This window comes from Siniperca chuatsi, linkage group LG8, assembly GCF_020085105.1.
Source record: "Siniperca chuatsi isolate FFG_IHB_CAS linkage group LG8, ASM2008510v1, whole genome shotgun sequence".
In the NCBI taxonomy this organism is placed as follows: domain Eukaryota; kingdom Metazoa; phylum Chordata; class Actinopteri; order Centrarchiformes; family Sinipercidae; genus Siniperca; species Siniperca chuatsi.
In genome coordinates, this window is record NC_058049.1 from 13,557,276 (window position 1) to 13,579,092 (window position 21,817).

The window sequence follows — 21,817 nt, forward strand, 5'->3', positions numbered from 1 at the left end:
TTGTCCCCAAAATGATCTCAGGGATTGTGTGGAGGATGGTTAGGCAGAGGCTAGGTCATGTAAAGTAAAAGTAAGACACTGGCGAGGCAGTTATGCTTGTATGGGATTATGAATACAGTGCAACAGGGAGGGAGGTTGGTGGGGCTGGATCAACAGGATTAAACTGTTATTATAAGTATTTATGAGTCAGAGCTATAGTTAGGTTGAAGCCAGTCTTGAGTTACCAGCTCTTAACACCACACCGAACAGAAAACTAAATAAAGCAAACTCTCATCTTGTATCAATAAATTGTCCATTAATGTTCTTTTACCGCACCAACATTAATCACATTTTCAGTGATGTTTTTAAATAGTGAGATTGATTGAGAGATTTGCTCATATTGGCATAATGGGAAAACCTGTTTAGCCCTCTGGTGACAGAGATGCAAATGTTGGTCTTAACAATTAAAACTAAATGGATATTATAACGCCCTTAGAGAATAATTATTGGGGATTTTGGAGATCCCAACATTTCTTTCTTGCACCAAATTAAGGACAAATATAAAATTTTTAGTGCAGCTAAGAGTATAAGAATAGCAAAGATGTATCTATGTTGTTTGTTATATAAAGAGAGATGATTCCTTATGATGTTTGAAGTTGACAAGAACAAAGAGAATCGTGAATAATGAACAGACGTCTGTAATATGAAATGCTGTATTAATTTACGATGATTATTTTTATTGGTAGAACAGTTGTAATGACACAATTACATGTTGGATTGAAGTAGACTAGTTGTACTCATACTTGCATAATTCAGAGGGTAAAGTGAACACAGATGAGAGATGGGGACTATACAGATTAAAATAACATTAATATGTTGCTGCTGCACTCTATCCGATCTACAATGACACAATACTTTCGCATAATTACATCTTCATGTCTCTTAACTGCACATTTTTGTTGTGCTTACTACATCAGCTTAAAACATCCACCCCATTATATTTCAGAAAAGAAGGGCCACCACATTTTATCATATATACACATACACGGAGTCAATAAATATTTATACAAAGTAACACATTTTATATTTTCTACTAACTTTTGAAATTATATTTCACAATAAATCAGTAAATCATTTTAAAAATTTCAACTTCATATTAGTTTAAGGGCAGTTTTCCTTGATCTGTTCTGAATATCAGTAACCAATCTGCTTCCTCCAGTTCAAGAGCTGTTCTTCTTCTGCCCAGTTGAGTTATTATTAATAAAAGTAGAAATACAATCTTTTTCATTGATGTTGATATTGATGGTACAACAGGTTTTTGTTGAAAGATGACCATTATGAACTCACTGAAGTGTGTGAAAGCAGATGCGTTGCTTCAAGAGGTAAATGGGCACAATGAGCACTGTGCTGGATTTGAAAAGGTTGTTAACGTCATTCTTCAGGTAGCTTTATCAGTCTTCGTCATTCAATAGTCATTTATTGAATTATGTCAATTGATTGCACAGCTATCTCACATAAAATCTCAATTTTTAAAAAGCTACCCTGATAAGAGGCTACAGTTGTTGAACAATACTATATGCTTACCTCAGACCTGTTATTCTTGAGGGCACTATTAACAGAGGTCCTTGATGTCTCCTACTTTCTAAAACCTTGTCTTTCATTGTACTAATATGTCTGAAGGGTCAACTGTAGCTCTTGAGCTCACTACTGAAATGAAGAACTGCTTCTATCAAAAACAAAGTATTTATCTTAAAAAGGCTTTTTTAAAAGGTGATTTTTGACATCAACTTGATGTCTATTAACAGACAATTCTGGATGAGTTTTTTGTCATTTCATCTGGCACCTTTCTAAGCACAGAGGCCATTTTGATTCTCATTCAACAGTGAAAATGGAGACTGTATGCAGATGACATTTTTTGTCGTCTGCATACAAACTATTTATTTGGGAGGAATTTACAGTGTTAAAGGAACAGACATAGTAAACAACAAATTGTTAAAATGACCACTTAAATGGAAATATGTTTATAAAGCATACTTGGAAATAGTTTAATTATATTTATCGTCTCTATTACTGCATGTAAATTTTATTTGTAATATTTTGGCATTTAATTGGTCTTTAGTTTTTCATGCATTCACTGCAAGGTTAAGAGTGTGAATTACTTTCCCAATATGGTTCTTTTTGTGTGTGTGCGAAACTCTTGTACATCCAATTTTGGAAATTTTTATGTTTCAACATCATGCAAAGAATTTCCTTCCTTTTCCTCTTAGTATTCTGTTTTATAAAGTCCTTTAAGCACCTAAAAGTACATTATATACAACCAAAAAACAGATTGTCTCAGCTTCAGCAGAACTGCTATTTTGGGGATACAATGTTTGCATCTGACAGCAATGACATATATGAATAAATACATATTTCAATGCAATAAGATGAGAATATACATTGATCCTGCCATGTTGTTCAATGACATTTTCAGTCTGCCCCTTTGCCTGTTTGTTCTGCTCCTCCCACCCACTCCTGCCCGTACTGCTGCTCCTTTCCTCCACCTGCCTCCTTATGGGTCTGCAGCTGCTGCATGAACTCATCCAGGATCTGCTGGGCTGACATGGAGGTCACATCCACAACGTCCTGCTCCAAAAGTGTTACCTTCACCCCTCCCTTCCCACCCCAGCTGTCACCACCCACATGGGCCTGCTGGAGGTTTGGAGGGGTGTCAGTGTGGTTAGTGCCAAGGGGAGGCTGCTGTTGGCTTTGGGGATAGAGAGGTTGTGGTCTGGCAGCATAACTGGCAGCCATTTTCTTATAGATAGCAGTGCTGATGTCAGCTACAGAGAAAGGTGGGTTGTGGCTGGACTTGTGCTGGCCTGAGAGACTGTCTTCAGTTCCTGCTGTTGGCACCCCCTGTTTAAATGGTATGAAGGCTGTGACCCTCTGCGGACCTGCCTCTGATTTCATCAACCAATCATGTGCTGCTTCTTCCACTTTAGGAACGTGGGATTGGCCGTCTGCTTGTGGAGAGGTGGCAGAATGGCTGATTGGAGCAGTGGTCGTCAGCAACTTCTGTATGGCCTCAGTCGAATCAAAGTGCTTCTCCAATAACTCCTTTATCAAGCATGGCACCTGAGGTTGAGACACCAAACACGAACATCAACTCTAAATTCAATCTATACAAAAGAAGAAGAAGAAACATCACTTTATAAATCTCTGAGAGATTCTATAATAGATTTCTACCAAATCTCATTCAGTTGTGATTACCTCAACTTGTGTGATCTACAGTGTTATTTCAGGGGTGGAGTTCAATCTCAATTATAACACTGGACACAGGTCACGTCACATAGATGGAAATTGTTTTCTTGCACACATGAACAGATCATGAGACAATGGGCCCCTGGGCACACATGAAAGGCTCCCTCTTACCTGCATCGCTCCACATTTTGCAGTTTATCTAATCTGCTGCTGTTGGTTGAAAACTGCCAGTGGTGGAAAGTAGGTTTACTCAAGTATTGTACTTAAGTACAATTCTGAGGTACTTGTACTTGAGTATTTCCATTTCATGCTACTTTATACTTCATTCATTTAAGGGGGACATATTGTACTTTTTACTCCAGTACATTTCTCTGACAGCTGGAGTTACTTTTTAGATTACAATTTTACATTAAAAAAACATATGAGAATCTTGACTAGTGTCCTCCTAAAAAGAAGTAGCGTCTGGTTTTGGCTCCTTTCCACAGCTTTCAGAGGTCTATGAGTTGTTACCACTTCTACTAAAGAGACATTTCCCCTTTTAAACTTTGTAGTAGAACTTTGTTTTTTGTTCTTTCCTCTCCCATGAATCATCTCATGAGGCCTTGGATTTATCTTGTGACACTTAGGAGGGGCCCCTTGGTTGGGAACCACTGGACTAAACTAGCTATATAAAATATATAAAATACTTTAAACTAGCTCCACCTCAACCAGCTACGACAGTAAAATGCTGCTCACACATTGATGCATCATAGCGATAGAGATAGAGTTGCTGTTATTAGAGACATATTATTAACATTTCGCATTGGAAAGTCAAAGAGCTCAGTTAAAAGTAGTGATGTCCTTATCACATTGTTTTACTCCGGATCCTTTAACATTGAGTAACTGATGATATTGAGACTGATTTATTTTTATTAGCCTATATTTTTCCTACATGAAACAGCTGCACAGTGCTACTTAAGCCACTGTAAGCCTACGTTAAAATTAGTAAACAAATATGCTTGCTAGCAGATTAGCTACACCACACATGTCCTATAATATCTTGTAAAGTACCCTAAAGTATTTTGTATAGTATTTGGGGAGAGCACTCTCATTGTGGATCTTCAAAATGCTAAAGTTCAGTTTTCAGTGCATATTTGTGGCCCCATGACTCCTTGGGCCCCCAAGGCCTGTTCAATAATTCATTTATGCGTTAGTAGAGACTTCTGGGTTCACAAACAATTAATTTCATGGTGGCTAATACTTAATTATCTTAACTTGAGTGTGATAAAGCTCAAACTGAGATAAGAGGAGGAGCAGGCTTAAACACATGTGCAATTGCAAACATACCTGTGTAAGAAACATAGCTTTTTGTGAAAATAAGGACACAGGTGATGTGGTTTCATAAGATTAAAATTCAAATATTGAAATAACCTGTCCAACCAAGGATTAAAGAAGACTGATCCATCCTAATAATGTAATTATTAAAATGTTTGCTATCTGTTGACATCTACTGTGTGTGGAAGTGTGCACAGGTGTCCAGTAGATGGCACTGTGCTCACATTGATGTTCTCCAGGGCTGCCATGGTCCTGTGGGCGTCCTCCAACTCTGAGCTCAGCTGGGACACACGGTTTAGTAGGTACTTCCTCTCACTGCTCAGGCTCTCTGACTGCACACACACACACATACCAAGACATATAATAGGGTGACATTTACATGAAAGTAGCTAATGTTTTGTGAATGCAGTGAGACAAGATCCCTCATTTATCATTCTGCAGGTTTTCTCACCGCTATATGCAGGTGTTCCCCCAGCAGGTTATTGGCCTGCTTGGTCCCAGTGTGGGTCTCTAGAAGGCTACAAGACACAAAGAAGAAAGAAGAAGAAAAAACAACTGTAAAACTTCAATGCTATAAGACCTAGTATTAGTATTATTTCAACACACACCACTCTATCACCATGTTATTATATTTTATCTAGGATTAAAGACAGTTGTTTGTCAGGCCAGGTGGCAGCCGCAAACTCTCCTACTGAATGTGTAACAACTGACACAAACTGGAGCCCAGTGTGAGGTGGCCATTCACTCCAGTTGCTCCAGTCTTTTGAAGAATGTGTGGTATGTGCCTGGTGGGCCAGTGATTAATACTGGCTTGACAGGGCTCAGGTCACAACAAGACTCTCACTGGTGAGTGTGAAGGGACAGGACAGATGCCTTTGGTCCCCCTGTCTCTGTTGGCCAGGGGAAACAGGTCATTGCAGAACCAAAACACCCACAGAAATGCACAGGGGAGAGTGCGTGGTCTTTATCCAGTATGTTCCATGGATCAGTTAATCTATAGAAACTGTTATGTAAAGCCATAGGTTGACTATTGATTACAATTGGCTCTGGAGTCAATGTGTGTGCACACATAACACAATCATTCTCACATGGAAACATGTTGTCCTTCATGTACTGCATCATCATACTGCACGTGGAAGAAATGTTTTCCTGTCCCATGTAATCTTCAGTATTGATTTGTGCATACAAGTAATAGGCATGCTGTATAAGCAATGTTAATCCATCGTGCATGTTTAATTTTGTTCTGTTTATGATCCCAAACCTTTTATATTTCTCCTTGACATGACTGAGCTCGTCCCTGGTCCTCTGCAACTCCGCCTCCAGGCTCTCGATGCAAACCACAGTCTGCAACAAGTTCTGGTGAAGATCTGCATTCTCCTCATGCAGCGCCCTGAACACAGAGGAATGATGGGAGATGGAGTTTTGTCACAGAATATACTCATCCTATAGAGATTATTTAAAAGTGTTCCCTTCTTCGGTCCAGACCAATATTTTCAAATGTTTGCTGTTTTAATATGTTACATAAATATACAGTAGTAGGTATGAAATCAAGGTCCATTTGTCATTTGGCAGTAATGACCTCAACCATTCAAGGTGAGGCCTTCTCTCATATGCCTCCATTTTATGAATCAGTATGCATGGTCAGGTAGTTTTTTGTTTGAACTATAAAAATCAGTTTTAAGGTACAACTTTTCTTGGTGCCACATTTTATGTCATGTTAATCAATCATCATTACTACACATTAGGCTTAGGCAAAATTATATAAATACCTCATGAAAAAGGGCTTTGATTCTCAAACAAACACCACAAAGATGGCTGCTACATAGGTTGTATGACAGTTAGCACTATTTCAGCTACAGAGGTTTGGCAATCAGCACTTAAGCATGTATGTGAATCCGTGCCCATTTTACAGGTGCATCAGGCAAAAAACTACAAAATTATTTTCCAGGATTAATCTGGAAAGACTGCATCAATGGTCATGTGTGTTACATATACTATAGTAGGGTTTTCATTTGGTGCTTATGTTATTTTGTCCAACCTCTTTTTAGTTTCTTTTTCACATATACGTATTTCTACATAACAACATAGAGATGGTTATATAAATGAGTTCCATAACTACACCTCTTCCTGTTAAAACAGGAGTGGAGGGAGAGAGGATGCTCATTAGTGTGATCAATAACCACTGACCCATCACAAGATAGACAGAGAGATAACAGAATGGGACAGAGAGAAATTATTACACACTTACTGGAGATGGTCGGCATCACACAGTGTGTCCTACAAAAACAAGAAGGTTAAGAGAAAAGTGAAAAATACTCATAAGACACGGGAGATACAGTGCAAACATGCAGTGCAATCCATAATTATTTGGACAGTCTTGTTTTGGCACATTGAATTGAAAATGAAAGAATGGCGTTCAGCTTTTATTTAAGGGTGTTTTCATCCACATTCCATGACCTGTGTAAAACTCGTGGCCCTTTTTGTACATGGGCGATAAGTTCTTCACTGTTCACCCAATATGAATGTGAACACTCCCTAAGCACCCTTGCTGAATGTCAGAACTTCAACCTCATAGTCATTGTTTCATTTAAATTCCAGTGTGCTGGAGTAGAGCCAAAACAATGAAAAACACGTCACTGTCCAAATACAACATGCACTGTAGATATTTAAGATATTTTCGAACAAAGCCATTTAAGGTTGTTAATTCGAGTCCCTAAATCTGCAGGGAGATATAAGTGACATTAGCAGTTCAGGGCTGATTCCAGGTTTGTAAAGATATATAAAGAACAATAAAACAACAATAAAAGGTAAGAATAAGGACATCACATCCATCCATACTTATTGTTATTCAGGGTTACGGGAGCTGGAGCCTTGCTTAGCACGCATTGTGTAAAAGGCAGAATACACCCAGGATGAGTCGTCAGTCCATTACAGAGGACATGACAGATTGAATGAACTATTGAGTTATGGCAGATCTGTGCCCGGAAATTGACTCAACTAGAATAGATTAGTTCTGTGAAGCTACACTGTAGCCGGGATTTTTCCCCTTTGTATATGTGTGTGTGTGTGTGTGTGTGTGTGTGTGTGTGTGTGTGTGTGTGTGTGTGTGTGTGCGTGTGTGTGTATGCATGAATTCACTGAACCTTAACTTGACAAGACAAACTCAGTCAGAGCAAATCCAACACAACGACAACATGGAAAAATGCAATGTTATGTAATGTTGTACGTGTTTATTAGTACATGAGAGTGTGAGCCTGAGCAGATTCTTGCATAAGAGCAACGTGATACTTGCTCTTATCCAAGCAACTCACTCTCACATTTCGCTTAGTGCAGGCTGCTACTGTGAGTTAGTGTGAGAGGTTTGTCTCAGTGGATGTGAGATGTGTATTGTTAATTTCTCTGCCTACATATTTGATTCATAGAACATACAGTAGCTCAGGGCTGATGCTTGAAAACAAACAATTACACTACTGAAATGGATAAATCAGGTAGTTTCAAAGGGAGTTTCCTCTAAAAGCACGGGACTATCATCTGCTGCACTGCTGAAGAATGACTCAGCTTGCAATGCGTAGTGTTTGACACATCCCACACAGCCTGTGACTCAGCTACATTGCCTCTGCAAGAGAGCAGCAACCCTGCGTTTATGCTCCTCCTGTTCTTTCTACACAGAGATATCTTCCCTTCAGTGCAGTGCTATGCCTTCAGATTTCTTTTTCAGGAGTCTGACTCATGATAAGACCCAAATACATTATACACAGAATATAGACATTATTGTGGCATAAAATGTTACATATAGAGGTAGTGTTGCAGCATAGTTTGAAATAGTCCTTTTTGTTACATATATTGAAGCAATAAATTCTGTATATAACACAATTTGATTCATGTCTTTCTCTGCATTCTGGCTTAATGCTAAGGTTTCCCTTTGTTCAAATTCAATGATTTTATTTGATGAGCGTTTTAAAATGACCACATATATAAATAAATATAAATAAATTATATTAACTGACTAGGATATAATTTATTACTTAAGCATAACACATGTCTTCTCTATGACAGTAGAGAAACATATTAAAGAATCCAATTGTATACATGTATATAAACATGCGTATATGTGTTTAAAATGTTAACGAAAACACATTTTTATAAATCCTTGCTGCCCTTAAGGGTGGCGAATGTCTGTAGACAAGCTTATTTGTTAAATAATGCAACTGCAAAACATTAGAATAATCACAAATGCAACGTCTTTCAAACATTATAACCATGATGTTATCTACCAAAACATGGTTCCTGACTAGTGACATTTCACTTTCAGGTTCATGATCTGAGGCCTGAAAACTTGCTTCACTCCTGTCTTTCCTGTCTCATATTGTTGCACCCTATTTAAAAAAGCAAAAATACTATTAAAGTAAACTCACCCTGCGTTGTTTAGAATGCCCCACATGCTGCGAATGGTGTCGACCACTCTGCTCCGAGCTGTGACTGGTAGCTGTGGAGGCGGTCTCTCTGGCCCTGGGTGAGTCCGATTTTGTGGATGAAGATTCAGATCTGAGACCTGGTTCTACACCCTGGGCTGAGGATGGAGAGGAGCTGGTGGGCCCTCTGTGCCCAAGGCCAGGGTGCGCCTGTTGAGGCTGGTGCTGAGGGAAGTGCTGGGTTTGTTGACTGTGGGAGGCTGTAGGCTGCTGTTTGCAGTGGTGGCGTTGTTTGGGCTGGCTGGGTTCAGGGCTAGGGCTGGTGCTGGTGCCATCTGTGAGGTGAGGGCCACATCTACCATATCTGTCCCCCGATACGGAGCTCCCAGTGGGCGACGGCCTCCTGTCTTTACGGCTGCTTCCATGGTGAGTATTCTGGCTGGGAGAGTGGGGGTAGTGATGAAGCGGGGGGCTACCGTGGTGGTTCTTAGCTGCATAGGAGTTCAGTTTGTCAGGATTGGAGCAGTCCGAGTGTTTCCGAGAACTACTGTGAGCTACTTTCTCCTGTCTGCTGTGCTGCTTTGGATGCTGCTCCCTCTTCTCTCCTGAGCTCTCTCTGTGCTTCTTGGGTGGGAGCTGAGGCTTGACTGGGACAGGTTTTTGGGCTGGGGCAGGTGTCTTCTCAGTAGTTTTATTATTGTTCACACCCAAGATGGTGAGAGCCGAGGGACTTATAACCTGTTTTGTAATCTCATCTAGAAAGGCTGAGAATTGCAGCTTTCCCTGCACAAAATTTGTCCTGGCTTGCTCTATCTCGACTTGAGTGATCCCTTTCCCCTTCTGTCCACTGGGATCTTGTCCTTTGGAAACTCTTGGGGACAGCACCTCCATCGACTTAGCCTTGCGAATGTCAGCATGAGGCTCTTTGTTTTTGAGGATGCCTTTGCCGGGTAGCTGAATGGAGGACACTGATCTCTTGGGGCCCCTGGAGACCCCTAACAGAATGTCCTCCTCACTGAAAGCCAGGCTTCGGTTCAAACTAGCTGTCTTATACAGAGGTCCATAGTTCATGTGCGGTACCCTGGATTGTTCTCCTCCAAGATCACTTTCATTACCCTGCAGAAGGGCTTCGTCACTTCTGCTGTGACCTCGGTCAAGAGTAGAAAAAACACAATTTCCCCTCTTTTGTGAGCTCCCATGTAGCTCACAAACACTGCCATTTACACCATGTTTAATGCTGGCAAAGACAATGGGCTTGCTGCTGTCATCTTCCCTGAAACCTCTGCGCACATCTGTGATGTTGGAGCAGGACAGGGAATGCTGTGGCTGTGCAGCATGACGAAGAGAGAAGGGATCATTTGCACTTGCCTCTGTGTGCCAGGAGGAAAAAGAGGAGGAGGAAGAGGAGGAAGACAGGGAAGAAGAAGAGGCCCTGGAGAGAGTTACATGTGTTTCATGGTTGTAAAGTATCTCATCCTCTTCGCTATGGTGAAACTGTTGTGTTTGACGATGGTGGGCATCGTGATGAGCGCTGTCATGGAGATAGTGACCGTGCTGATGGTGACGGTGGTGCCCATGGCTTTCATCTGAATTTCTGTCTGTGTCATCAAACATTAAATACCTACAACACAAGGACACAGGAATATGAGCAACTTTAATGTCTCTGCACCGATCAGTATTAAATGTGCACATAGATATTATTGTATAATAAATAATAATATGAAGAAAACTATTGCCAGAATCTTTATATTTGATTTCATAAATGCAGATGCCTTCATATGTAACTTTTGCTCTATAAAGGCAAATTTCAGGATGTATGTGACTTTTATTTCTTAATACCTCTTCCACTGGAATGAACTGTCCTACCTGTGTGACTGAGGGTCTCTGTGATGGTGAAGGGGATGATGGTGGTGGTGCTTCCGTGGCTTGATCTCGTCCGGGCCAGAGGGGCTGTGAACAGGCTTAAAAAACTTCTCCATCACCTGTCTCTTCCCTGGTGGTAGGCTGTGGATGTCGTCCTGGTATGGTTGACTATACAAGGGGCACCGATGGTGATCAGTGTTGTTTCCTCTGCTCTGCAGCTCTAGTTTTTTTCTCTGCTGGGCAACTTGTCTGTCGATGTCAGCTGCAGAGACCGTCACTTCAGACCAGACAATAATCTACTGCTGTTTCTGACCAAAACAATTATTCTGAAAATAAATGATATTCTAAATTAGCTAATAAGGAGTTCAGTCTCTACAGAAGATAAATCTCCAAGTGTTTCAGCAAAGTATTTAGTTGTTGGATTGTTTCTACCAACATGAATAAGTTTGTCTCCCTCAGCGGATGGCTGCAGAATAATGTAATCACAGCGCGTGAGCAGGAATGTATGAATTTGTGGATGGTGGCTTGATTTTGCATCACGCCTGATGTAACAGCTGGGCGCTCATTGAACCAGCTGAAAGAGCAAGACCTTTGTCCTCATACAGGAGACAATCGAACCGAGCCCTGTGGGACAGGATCTATACCAGGGTTAATTTAATCCACTGATATAATTTGCAGAAGTGGGGTTTGCCTCTATGTTTGTGCTGCCTCGCACTTCATCTCCATGTCTTGTGTGACATTTTTTGTTTACTTTGTTTTCCATTATTGTTATTAATATACAAAAAGCAGATATGAGCATCAACCAAAGCTACTGAACTGCCCACAGCTGCCCCATTGATTTTGAGAGGTTTCCTGCTACCATCTTGCTGACACCTATATAATTACATTTACGAGCGGAGGGCAATATGACGATATATACCTCAGGACGATATACATCAGCAATCTGAGATTATGTCATATGATTTTTACAGTGCCAACTATCCCTTTAGTGGCTCTGATTGTATCAAATCATTGTTGGCCATGTTGCAAATCAATAAGAAAGACTGCTTATGGTGATATTGGATTTTTATATAGGGGTTAGCCAAAACATTCTTCCTTGTCAAGTTATTTCATTAATAAACTGTTTCTAAATTGATTTTCCAGGTTTGTGGTGTGCTGTAGGCCTATTTAAAATTTCACAACTCCAAATCTGACACAGCTGTCATCTCTATTTACAAAAACTTCCTGATCATTGTCACAACTGAATAAGCATCACAACCTCTAACACAATCACTCAATGCAAATTGAGAACATCTCCACAATGACGTTGATTGGCAAATGTCACAAAGGTCTTGATGAGCCTATAGCATGAAAGGCCTTGGTGTGGCATTGTTATCACATGAAAGAAGATGCCTCCTTTTCTGATGTGTGTGTGGGCGCTGACTATATCCTGTCTAACAACCATGAAAAAGATCAATTCATTGAGGTTGGGAGGGGCTGAAACTCATGCAGAAGACAACTCTCCACACCCGACTGTTGCTGATCAATGGCATAGAGCTATCATGAAAATAGTTACATAAGGGAGGTTGCCCAGACATGTCCAGGGTACTGTAATCAATGTTAAAACCAGTTCAGCAGATCAAAACAGATTGGGAGGGATAGGGAGATTTCATGACAGACGTGACAAATGGCCTTTACTGCACCCTCTGCTGGTGAACAACAGTAACCCCCATTTTGGCCTTGCAGTACTGGTAATTTTCCACTCTGTCACAGCAACACACTCACTGGATGTTTCTGGATATTTCTAGTATAATCACATACACTCTCACAGCCAACACTAAAACTGTAATGTCACTTAAGTTCAGGTTGAATTGGAGAGTAATGTTAGAGCTTAGACTAACGTAATAAAGGCTTATTAAAACGGGTCTATACCTACATGATGAAAAAGTACAGCTAGGACCAGCAGCTTTTACGGAAACTACTAAGCAATCTACCAAAAAGAAAAACACATTATTGAACATAGGCCATCCAAGTTAAACGAGATGAGTTGGCTGTTTTCTATTGTTCGTCAATCACACAAACAGCATATCATTGCTGTAAAGGGGAAGTAGATCCGGCAATTCAACCATTTTCTAGTTTGATCCGGTTTTTCGGACCGTGTTACACACAAGTAAAGATTAATCCGCGCAACCGTTTCTGTGACGTCAGCTGTTTTGATTGATAGTTGTCATGGTACAATAGGTTTTTTATTGTAATTTACTTCACTGTTTTGTGTTTCATATATTTCCAATAGTGAATTTAACTGTTAATATTAAAAGAACCACACTTTACTCACTCATTGTCTTGTCTGAGCCAGTTTGAATAGGAGCACCTCTTCCTGTATTAGTACTGTGTTAAAGAGTGCCCTATTTATAATTTATTTCCCCAAATTGATTGATGTATTACTTTTCTGTTTTGACTTCGACACGAAAGCCCCAATCAGTTTTTGTAAGCTTTTTTGTGTGAAAGTGGGACTACTTTGTCATCGGATGAATACCTCCTCTTGCCCTAGACGAATCACCCAAACAGTATATATTGCGCTAGTGACGCCATTTCAACTCAGACTGCATTGATACGAATTCGTCGTGGTTTGAGGCGGGCCAGGTTAAACAGATTCTTCTTCTTTTTTTCCCTTTTCTTTTAATACTACGAGATTTGATCGTTCGGAATGTAGATTTGTTCTACTTACTTTGATATTTGTTAAGTGGCTGAATTTAGTGTTTTGATCATGGTCAATGAGCAGTAACTTTAGGCCCTGTCTCAAACGCAAATAGCTTCCATATCAAGAAACTCATTGTACCGTTTGACGTTCGTCTCCAGCAATTCTTTTTGCAACAAGCTTTTTGTTTAACGCGTTTCAGTCGGCAAATGTCAACGAAAATTAGCCTTGATCCGTAACCAAAGCTTCATTTTTTTTTTTTGTCGACACTACTTAGCTATCGAGCTAACGGCAGGGTAAGCGAGCCAAATGTGGGCTAATGTTAATGCCAACGAAGTCAGAACGTTACCCTTTAACGTTCCTCTTGTTAACCTAGCAATTAAAAAATAACTTAATCGAGTATCAACATAACTAGTTTACGTTATGTGTCTTTTTAAAGAATCGAATCGGTGTTTTTTATGTTCGTAACGGTAGTTGGCTCAAAGATGGGAGCCGTGACGTAGCTATCTGTTGATGTTGGCTATTGGTTGATTTGAATTACGCGTGACGTCACTAGACAGAGATGGAAAGGGAGCGGTCAGGAATTCACTAGCCGCGAGGCTAGCAATGTCCGCAAAGCTACACCGATCGACCGCAAGCATTTTATTTTGTTATTCTTTAATAACAGCAGGTGTAAGAAAAAGCCTTAAATGACAAAATAGATTGTAATTTTGACATTAACAAGGCAGTGAAATGAGACCATGCAGGGTTAACGTTAAGCCTAGAGTCGACTGACGTGGTCATAAAGCAGTCTCTCAAAATAGAAAGGTCATAATGTTACCGAAGTCAATTAAGAGCAAACTAGTAAGCATGCGAAGATTCCGCCAGAGAGCAGTGAAGTTATGAATAGTTAATCCAATAATGTGAGAAACATGCAAGTTATGGTGTTATATTAAATAGAGGCTACATCATGTCAAGTATCTGTTAATAACGTTTTAGAACAGAAACGCCAGTCTGAGACTAAATAGACCCAAAGTAAGACATTCATTTTAAAATTTAGTTGCTTAAACCAACTGAATAACATCAGGGTTACCTTTTCAACACAGGAAACTAGGTTGTGTTTTGTAAACCAAAGAAGCAATCAAGTCTCCTCAGTCTATGCCATTGTTTGGGCAAGCATTTAAAAATGCAAGTAAGCAGACTTTTTTTAATATATATATATTTTCTTCAAGTTGTAGTTGAGTGGTTCAGTCATTACATTTCACCTCAGTGGTATTTTTTATTTTTTTATTTGAAGATGATAGTATTGTCTTTGACAAAAGAAATAACAGAAGAAAACAGCAGTTTTTAAGCAGCTTGGAAGAAGTCAAAGCTTGTTACCGTAGCTCAAGGAACCACAAGCTCAGATGATTCTATATGGACTTTGTTTTCAGTTATCAACTTTTTTTTTATTTCTTAGAGAAGACAGAAGATTTTTATTTTATTTTTTTTTTTCTCCCTGGGGGGAAATGGACTGAGTTATCGAGGGCAGGAATGGACTTAGATATTAGAGGAAGATCGCAGGACCAGCGGGGCCATGGGCCACGGGGAGGACCAGAGTGGAGCGAGGCAGGACAGGACCAGAGGGCGTGGCAGGACCAGAGTGGTTCCAGGCAGGACAGGACCAGAGGGCATGGAGGGAAAAGCTGAGGGGGCCCAAGAGAGCAGGAAGCTGCAGCAGCTGTCGGCGAGTGTACACCAGAGGAAGCCAAAAGGCGCAGGGCAGGGTAGCAGCACAGAGTGGCCATCGCTGAAGCAGTTGCATCAGTTCCAGAGCAAGCCAGCCAGTGATGAGAGGGTGGGACAGGGAGCACAAGTGTCTTCTAGCTTCACAAGTTTAAAGCAAGGCGTTGGTTTGTATATTGGGTAGAGGTATCTCTGTAACATTCTCAGGTATTTAGCTTTTAAACTACTTTCTAGAAACAACTATTGTAGAACAATTTCTCGCACAGCTCTCTCTTCCTTTTTTCAGGCAAGCCGTGTTAATCGTTTTATACTGTGGTCACCCTTCCTCTTGTGCGCTGACATGAGTGTGGTGGTCTGCTGTGGTGAATGCCTTGGTATTGTGCTGGCGAGAGGAACATCTTATCGGACTTCTCTACCCCCTGCGATCAGAAGTAGTTCACCCAGCCGGAGGGAGAGGCAGTCCTTTGTTGTTCGGGTTCTAGGTCTTCCCCAAAGAAGTTTTCAGCATTGGAGTGTGAGAGTGGATGGTCTCCTGTACGGCCGATTTTGATGTGTGTATACAGCAACTCTTCAGTGCGTCAGCTGCACCTCAGTGGTACAGATCAGCTACATCTACCTCTTATACCCAAGCAGTGAGTTAATGCATGAAATGTACATGTGGGTGTAACTATCCTGTACATCATTGCCTATGCTGTCTAGTATACAGTAATTTTTGCAATCAAAAGAAAAATTGTTGAAATAGTAATTGATCCTGGCTAGTAAAGATTTTTGGGTTGGGGCGGGGGGTGGTATTTAAAACGTGTTTCGAGTTCTTCTTTTCACAGGCATGGCCCCCTAAAGCTGATCATCGAAAGAACCCCCCCTGTGCTAGCCGCTCGGTACAAGCTGAGCTCATCTTATTTTCTATAGTGCTATGGATCGGGATCATGTGCATCCACTGCGGTTTAAAGAGATGTAGGAAGGTATTTGGTATTCAATAAATCCATTAGATTTTTATTTGTTCATTCTACATCATTTGGAACGTATTGTAAATGGGGTTTCGTGCACATCTGGGTAATGGGAGGGTGGGTTGTGGGGCGTTAATCAGTCTCTTCCTAGACTTCACAGCTCCATGTTACCCAACGCAAAATGGCTTGAATAGGAAACATCGGGGTGCACCCAACAAGATTCAAGTGGACACTTTCCCTCGCAGGATAGCAACCTCAAAACTAGTCTCCTGATGTAGCAAGAAGCTCTGTTTTCCCAGGGAGTGTGGTAACAAGTCTCTTTACTAGAAGTCATTATAATTCTGTACAGGCTTCAAGTTGCTTTGTGGGGTTGGGAGGGGGCTGTGTATTTGTGACTCTTGCAGATTAAGTTATATGGCCCACCCTTCAAATCTACATTCAAGTCCACTTCTACAGTTCATAAGGAAGAAGTCCCTCGCGTTCAGTTTTGCGGTATTTAAATGATTCTTCTGGAAAATAGATTCAATCTTTTGTGAATTGTATTCATAGTCATACAGTTGTCTTTACTAAGGCAGTATTGTAATGCCAGTGATTGTCTTGTAGTTATGTACTGCTTTGGATGGGGTACTGTGGGGAGAGAGGCTTTTTCCTTTGCATTTTTCAGTGTGCTGTGTCCTGTGCGCTTTCCAATACCCGAGACCATCAGGAACTCTCCTAACTCATTGTATGTACAAGTTTCCTTGCGCATCAAGCATCACGTAAGGTCACTAAATGTGTCACATTTCTCTTAACATTCATTGTCTGGCTCTATGCCTCCATTGCAATTCCTTTGCAATTAGTTACTATGCCTTGTATTGATAATACAATGAGTGAACTATCTGTAAAGGATTTTCTTATTGCATAATAAATGCATAGCTGGTTGTGATTGAATACAGTTTTGGTATGCATTTGTTCTTTTTGGGGGCTTGTGTGGGGGAGCTTTTCTTGTGCTTTTTCAGGTATGACTAAAGCTTGGAGCTTTGTAGAGCACGGATGTGACCTGGGCTCGAATGACATCGTTTTCAAAGTGGAAATTGAAGGCAGATAAGTTGAATCCATCAAATATTGATGTTGGAAAGCAGAAAATTCTCAACCCTAGAGGGGTCACTTCTCTTGAATGGGCTCATCTGCCCTCATTGTTCTTGAAATGACAGCAACTTGCTATACTTGACTATAGAAATGGCACTACTGTGCTTAACAAGCATCTCTTGTAATAACGGGAAGATTTGATGGACCTTCATTGATTCTGATATCTGCAGTAAAGCATTTGGGTAAGGATAACAATAGTCAGTTCTACGATACTGTGAGGGGGGGGCACAGGGGTGTTTCTTGTCTGCCTCTTTGATCTTTCAGAACAGTCCAAAGGAAGAATGCAGTCTACCTAGGACAACACAGGAATCATCCTGCCCTTTGAAATCAACCAAGTGGAGTCAGGTTGTGTTTGACGTATATAGATTGGAACAATTAGCCCTCAGCTGCTAGCCCATGCGCAACTGTGCAGGTGGCAGGTTGGTCATATGAAATTACTTAGAATCGTGCAACTGTGCGAAGATTTCAAAATTGAAGTAGCTGAGGAAGGCTGTGCATGGTGCAGCTTTAATTTGATCTGAAATGCAACGCAAATGTGTTGCATTAGTTTATATTGTGCATTGGTTTTGGTTGGGCGTATCCCTTCACTTCTCTTCACAGAAATCAGAGTGCAAGACTGGTTCAAGCACGGGTGAAGTCCTAACCTGGAGCATGTAGTAAGATGTTGGCTTAACTTGTCAAAATAAACTGCAATGTTGTAGTTGACAAAATGACATCTTGGAACTGGCTTTATGTTAACCTCAAATCATCAGTAACAGCAATGCTTTACTAGCATATTCCTCTTTGGCCACGGGGCCCTATTGCTTTGCATCTTAAACCATAAGATGAGTAGAACCCGAATCTTTGAGTATTGTGTGGTGGGTGTGTTGTGTAGATCACTCTTTGTTTCAGATCATGCTCGTCTGTCCGCTCCGATCTCGCCTGCCTCTGAATGCAAAGCCATCTGTGGAAGCTGTCAGCGAATATGAGTGTGGCCCCTGAATGAAGTACCAACCCTTGTGCGCTTGAGCTTAAATCTGAACCCCTGACGTCCTTCGCAGAAGCCCCGCTCTGTGTGTTTTGTGTGTGCCTTTTTTCTTTTCCCTGTGGTTTCTCAGGTCAAATTACCCAAAAAAAAAAAATTTGTCTTAATTTGTCATCTGGGACCGGCCTAACCTGTGATGGAACACTGAGAATCCAGTCACATTAAGATCAAGAGCTGCAAGCTTGTCTCGCTAATACTGCATCACTTCAGTCTCATGGGTGCTAAGTTAAGTAATTTCGGTTCCCTTGATTTTTCTTTAACATACCATGGCTTTAATGTGTAACTGAACATGTTGCATGCACATCAGCTCTGCATAACATTGTATTTGTAATACACAACATAATGTTCATGAAGTCGTTGTCAAACATTGCAGTAGTACTTGGTCAGGGATCTTTTGGGGGGGGGGCAACACTCGTCTCTTTGCTTTTCAGATTTCTCGTTCAGCTTAACTTGATACTGAGCCAGGCGACTTAAACCTCCGCAGGGAGTCATGGGAGGACTTGGTACAGCCAGCCTCTAGGGTACAATCTTAAATACTTTGAAGAATTGAGCATCACTGCGGAAGAATAGCTGTGGTAAATGCTGCTACGCCAGTCGCGGTAAACGAAAACCATGTTGACATAATTTGTCGTCTTGGTATAAGTGTGGGGTTTATGTGGGAGGGGGGTGGGGAGGCTTAAATTGTCTGTCTTTTTTCCATTACAGCTGTAATCTTGGCAAGACAGCCTTCACTGTCCGAGTCCTGACGTATTGCAAAGGGAAAACCGCTTTGAGTATCGCCAGGGATGCTGGTATCGTGGCTTTGTTAATATGGATGAAAGGATCTCGTGGAATCAGTCACCAATACTGTGTCGTTGTGGGGAATGCTGGGGATTGGGAAACCAGTTGTCTCTTTCTTCTAGTTTCAGCCTCGTGACCAAGAGAAATCCCATGTGGTGACAGGATAATATAGCAGCCAGGTGTTTAGGGTTTTCTTTTCCTGGAGGAACAAACTTCTGTTTGTGTTCCTCCAGGTTTTGCTTTTGCCCTTAATACAGCAACAAAAAGCAAAAGACTCCGGTGGTGGCACTCCTGACTTTGTCGGGACGGGGTTCAATTCCCTGCGGTGTCCTGCTCTTTTGTGTATGCTGTGTGGGTAAGACAGATGTAGTCATTCAAGGATCATTTCATGTAGTAATTAAATTCAATGATGGGGGGGATAGCTACATGACAAGTCCAGTGTTTGTCACAGTCCCATTTATAATTGGTGTCTCAAGTCCTGGTTAGTTCATAGTAGGGATATTGAGCTAGCATATGTACAATTCACATGACATTTTAATACATGAAGTAACTGCACAGAAGCTTTAACTGGGACGGTGAAAATGCATTTGACAATAAGAACAAGACTTATAAGCAACAAGGTTATAACTGAAACATGTTAATGTTTTTCTTTGTCTTAGTGTGAATTGTTAAAGTAATTTAAAAAAAAAAAAAAACATGTTAATCTTAAAAATGTGTAAGTGATCAATAAAACTGTCCTGCGCTTTATCCTGTTTTACAATTGTTTGGGGTTTTTTTCACTCTTACACACCTGCTGCTCATCTTTTTCTGCTAAAGTGAGGAAAATTCAGTATCTCAAACATCTAGAGGCCAAGAGGTTTGACATTTTGGCAACTGAAGGGCTGAAGAAGACCTAGTAAGTGGAGTGAAGAAGAGTACTCTGCATCTAATAAAGATACTCAAAGTTTAGTTAAACAAAATGAAGTTCCATGAGTCACCAGAACAGCGCCACTGCACATACCCAGTATTTATAGACATTTGTTTTTCCTTTACATTTGTAAAGTAAAACGAACTGAATAGCGAGATGCAAACAATGTTTTGTGTGAAATTTAAACGAAAGTTACCTTTATTTCCTTAGCAGTTTTTCTCTGCCAACAACCTCCACTTAAGAATCAACTGTCATATTTGACAACTGGTTTCTCTAACAAAATGCATTAACGTTACACATCACTAGATTAACACAAACTGAAAAGCAATTCAAATGCATAAGTACACAATGATAGCGCTGATAACACTGGACAGCTCTGTTACATCTGATAAATTAGCTTTGTTTCATATGTGAATAATATAAGTTGCAGTTGGCTGCCTGTTATGAACAACCAGACAAATACCGTATGTGATCGGCCTCTACCTGGCATGCATGGGGCAAGAGGGACAGATGTATAAGAAACAAGAGCCCCAACTCAAGACTAGCTCTGTGGCACAATAGTATTTCTATTGGAGCTTTGAGCAGTTTGTTGGCCAAATACATGGCAGACAATACTGGTCACTTGGGGTCCTGTCATGCTATTAGGAGGAATGACATTTACGAGGTACGTGGTGGGGAAACGATGTAGGTCGTTATACGTTTCTGTTGATCATCCACTACTTTGTCTGCCCTTTTGTTCTTGTGGTGTTACTGCATGATAGATTGCCACACAGGTCTACCAGGGGCCCAAGGGATCAGCTGGGGTCCCTGAGCCAAAGTCTGACTTTTGGTAACATTTTTTGTTGGAGAGTAAGGGCTCTGTGAAAAGTCCCAATGAAAACACCTTGAAGATTTCACAACAAAGAGGCCATCATAATGACACCCTTATGATTTGAATACAGTGGGGGAGCTAGGGAGGCCGAGGGACCTTTTTTGGCATCTGTGCCCAGCATGACTGGATTAACTCACTAAAGGGCGCAGGGGCAAAACAAATATCTGGGGCTCTATTGACCCCCTGTTTGTAGTAATTTGGTTAAACACATCTTTACCATTTAAACTTAGCAATTGCTGTGCAACAGTTGCAGTACAAAGTAGGAAAGTGTAAATTTAAAAAAATTCAAACCATCCAAATATACACATGCCATGAATATAAACAAGGTTACCGACAGCTGCACAAGACAGGTGATAATGAAGGACCTGCCTTAAAGCCCTTCCGAGTTAATATTGTGCTTTAGAGGTACATACTCCTAAACAAATGTTTAATTAATCAAATTACCACAAACCATTGACACACAATCAGTTAGGAGCCTTTGGAGCCCCTTGCCCTCTTAGACATGTTGGTCATCATCATCTCAAAATCCTTAATGGCTGAATGTCATTTTTTGATTTTGACTTGAGCTTCCATAGGGTGGACAAAGGGTGGTTCAGAAAAAAACAAACATTTGCTTCTTCCTCATCAAGATCATGTTGTTGCTCACTTAAAAACTTGTTTGGACAGAGTTTCAGATTTTGACTTTACTTACACGTGAAGAGGAATCCATCTAGGATAAAATAAGATAATCCTTTCTTGATCCCCCAGAGGGGAAATTTGGGTGTTACAGCAGCACAAAGACGGATATAAGTACAGATAAATAGAGAAACTTAAAATAAAATAGATAAATTATAAGTATATAAAATAAAAATGGAATAAAATATAAACTATACAAGAGCAAACTTGCAAGCAACAGCAGACGCTACCCACAACTGTTGTACAAAACCGTCTCAAGGTAACATTTTATCATTTATCTAAGTGTAGTTCTT

General features: G+C 40.7%; 1 protein-coding gene across 4 annotated transcripts; it reads right to left on the reverse strand.

Moving 5' to 3' along the window:
• Positions 1-705: 705 nt before the first annotated feature.
• si:ch211-276i12.4 lies at positions 706-19,823 on the reverse strand. Of its 4 annotated transcripts, none has more exons than XM_044205176.1 (8): positions 13,126-19,823; positions 10,815-11,073; positions 8,952-10,569; positions 6,785-6,813; positions 5,798-5,926; positions 4,988-5,054; positions 4,761-4,868; positions 706-3,096 (listed from the first exon to the last, which is right to left on the reverse strand). In XM_044205176.1, the coding sequence occupies exons 1-8, from the start codon at positions 13,127-13,129 to the stop codon at positions 2,449-2,451; spliced, it is 2,862 nt and encodes a 953-aa protein (XP_044061111.1). In that variant the 5' UTR covers positions 13,130-19,823; the 3' UTR covers positions 706-2,448. The 4 variants fall into 4 exon arrangements, with proteins under 4 accessions (XP_044061111.1, XP_044061112.1, XP_044061110.1 ...); XM_044205177.1 differs by having other exon boundaries at positions 10,815-11,137; XM_044205175.1 differs by lacking the exon at positions 13,126-19,823 and adding an exon at positions 12,727-13,069.
• Between the last annotated feature and the right edge of the window lie 1,994 nt (positions 19,824-21,817).

Excerpts from the sequence above, each read along its gene's own strand:
- si:ch211-276i12.4 (XM_044205175.1), bottom strand. The coding sequence starts at position 12,811 with ATGTTCAATAATGTGTTTTTCTTTTTGGTAGATTGCTTAGTAGTTTCC. Across the intron at positions 6,814-8,951 it reads GGCATTCTAAACAACGCAGG|GACACACTGTGTGATGCCGA; the intron begins GTGAGTTTACTT and ends TTGTTTTTGTAG. Across the intron at positions 4,869-4,987 it reads GGGAACACCTGCATATAGCG|TCAGAGAGCCTGAGCAGTGA; the intron begins GTGAGAAAACCT and ends GTGTGTGTGCAG.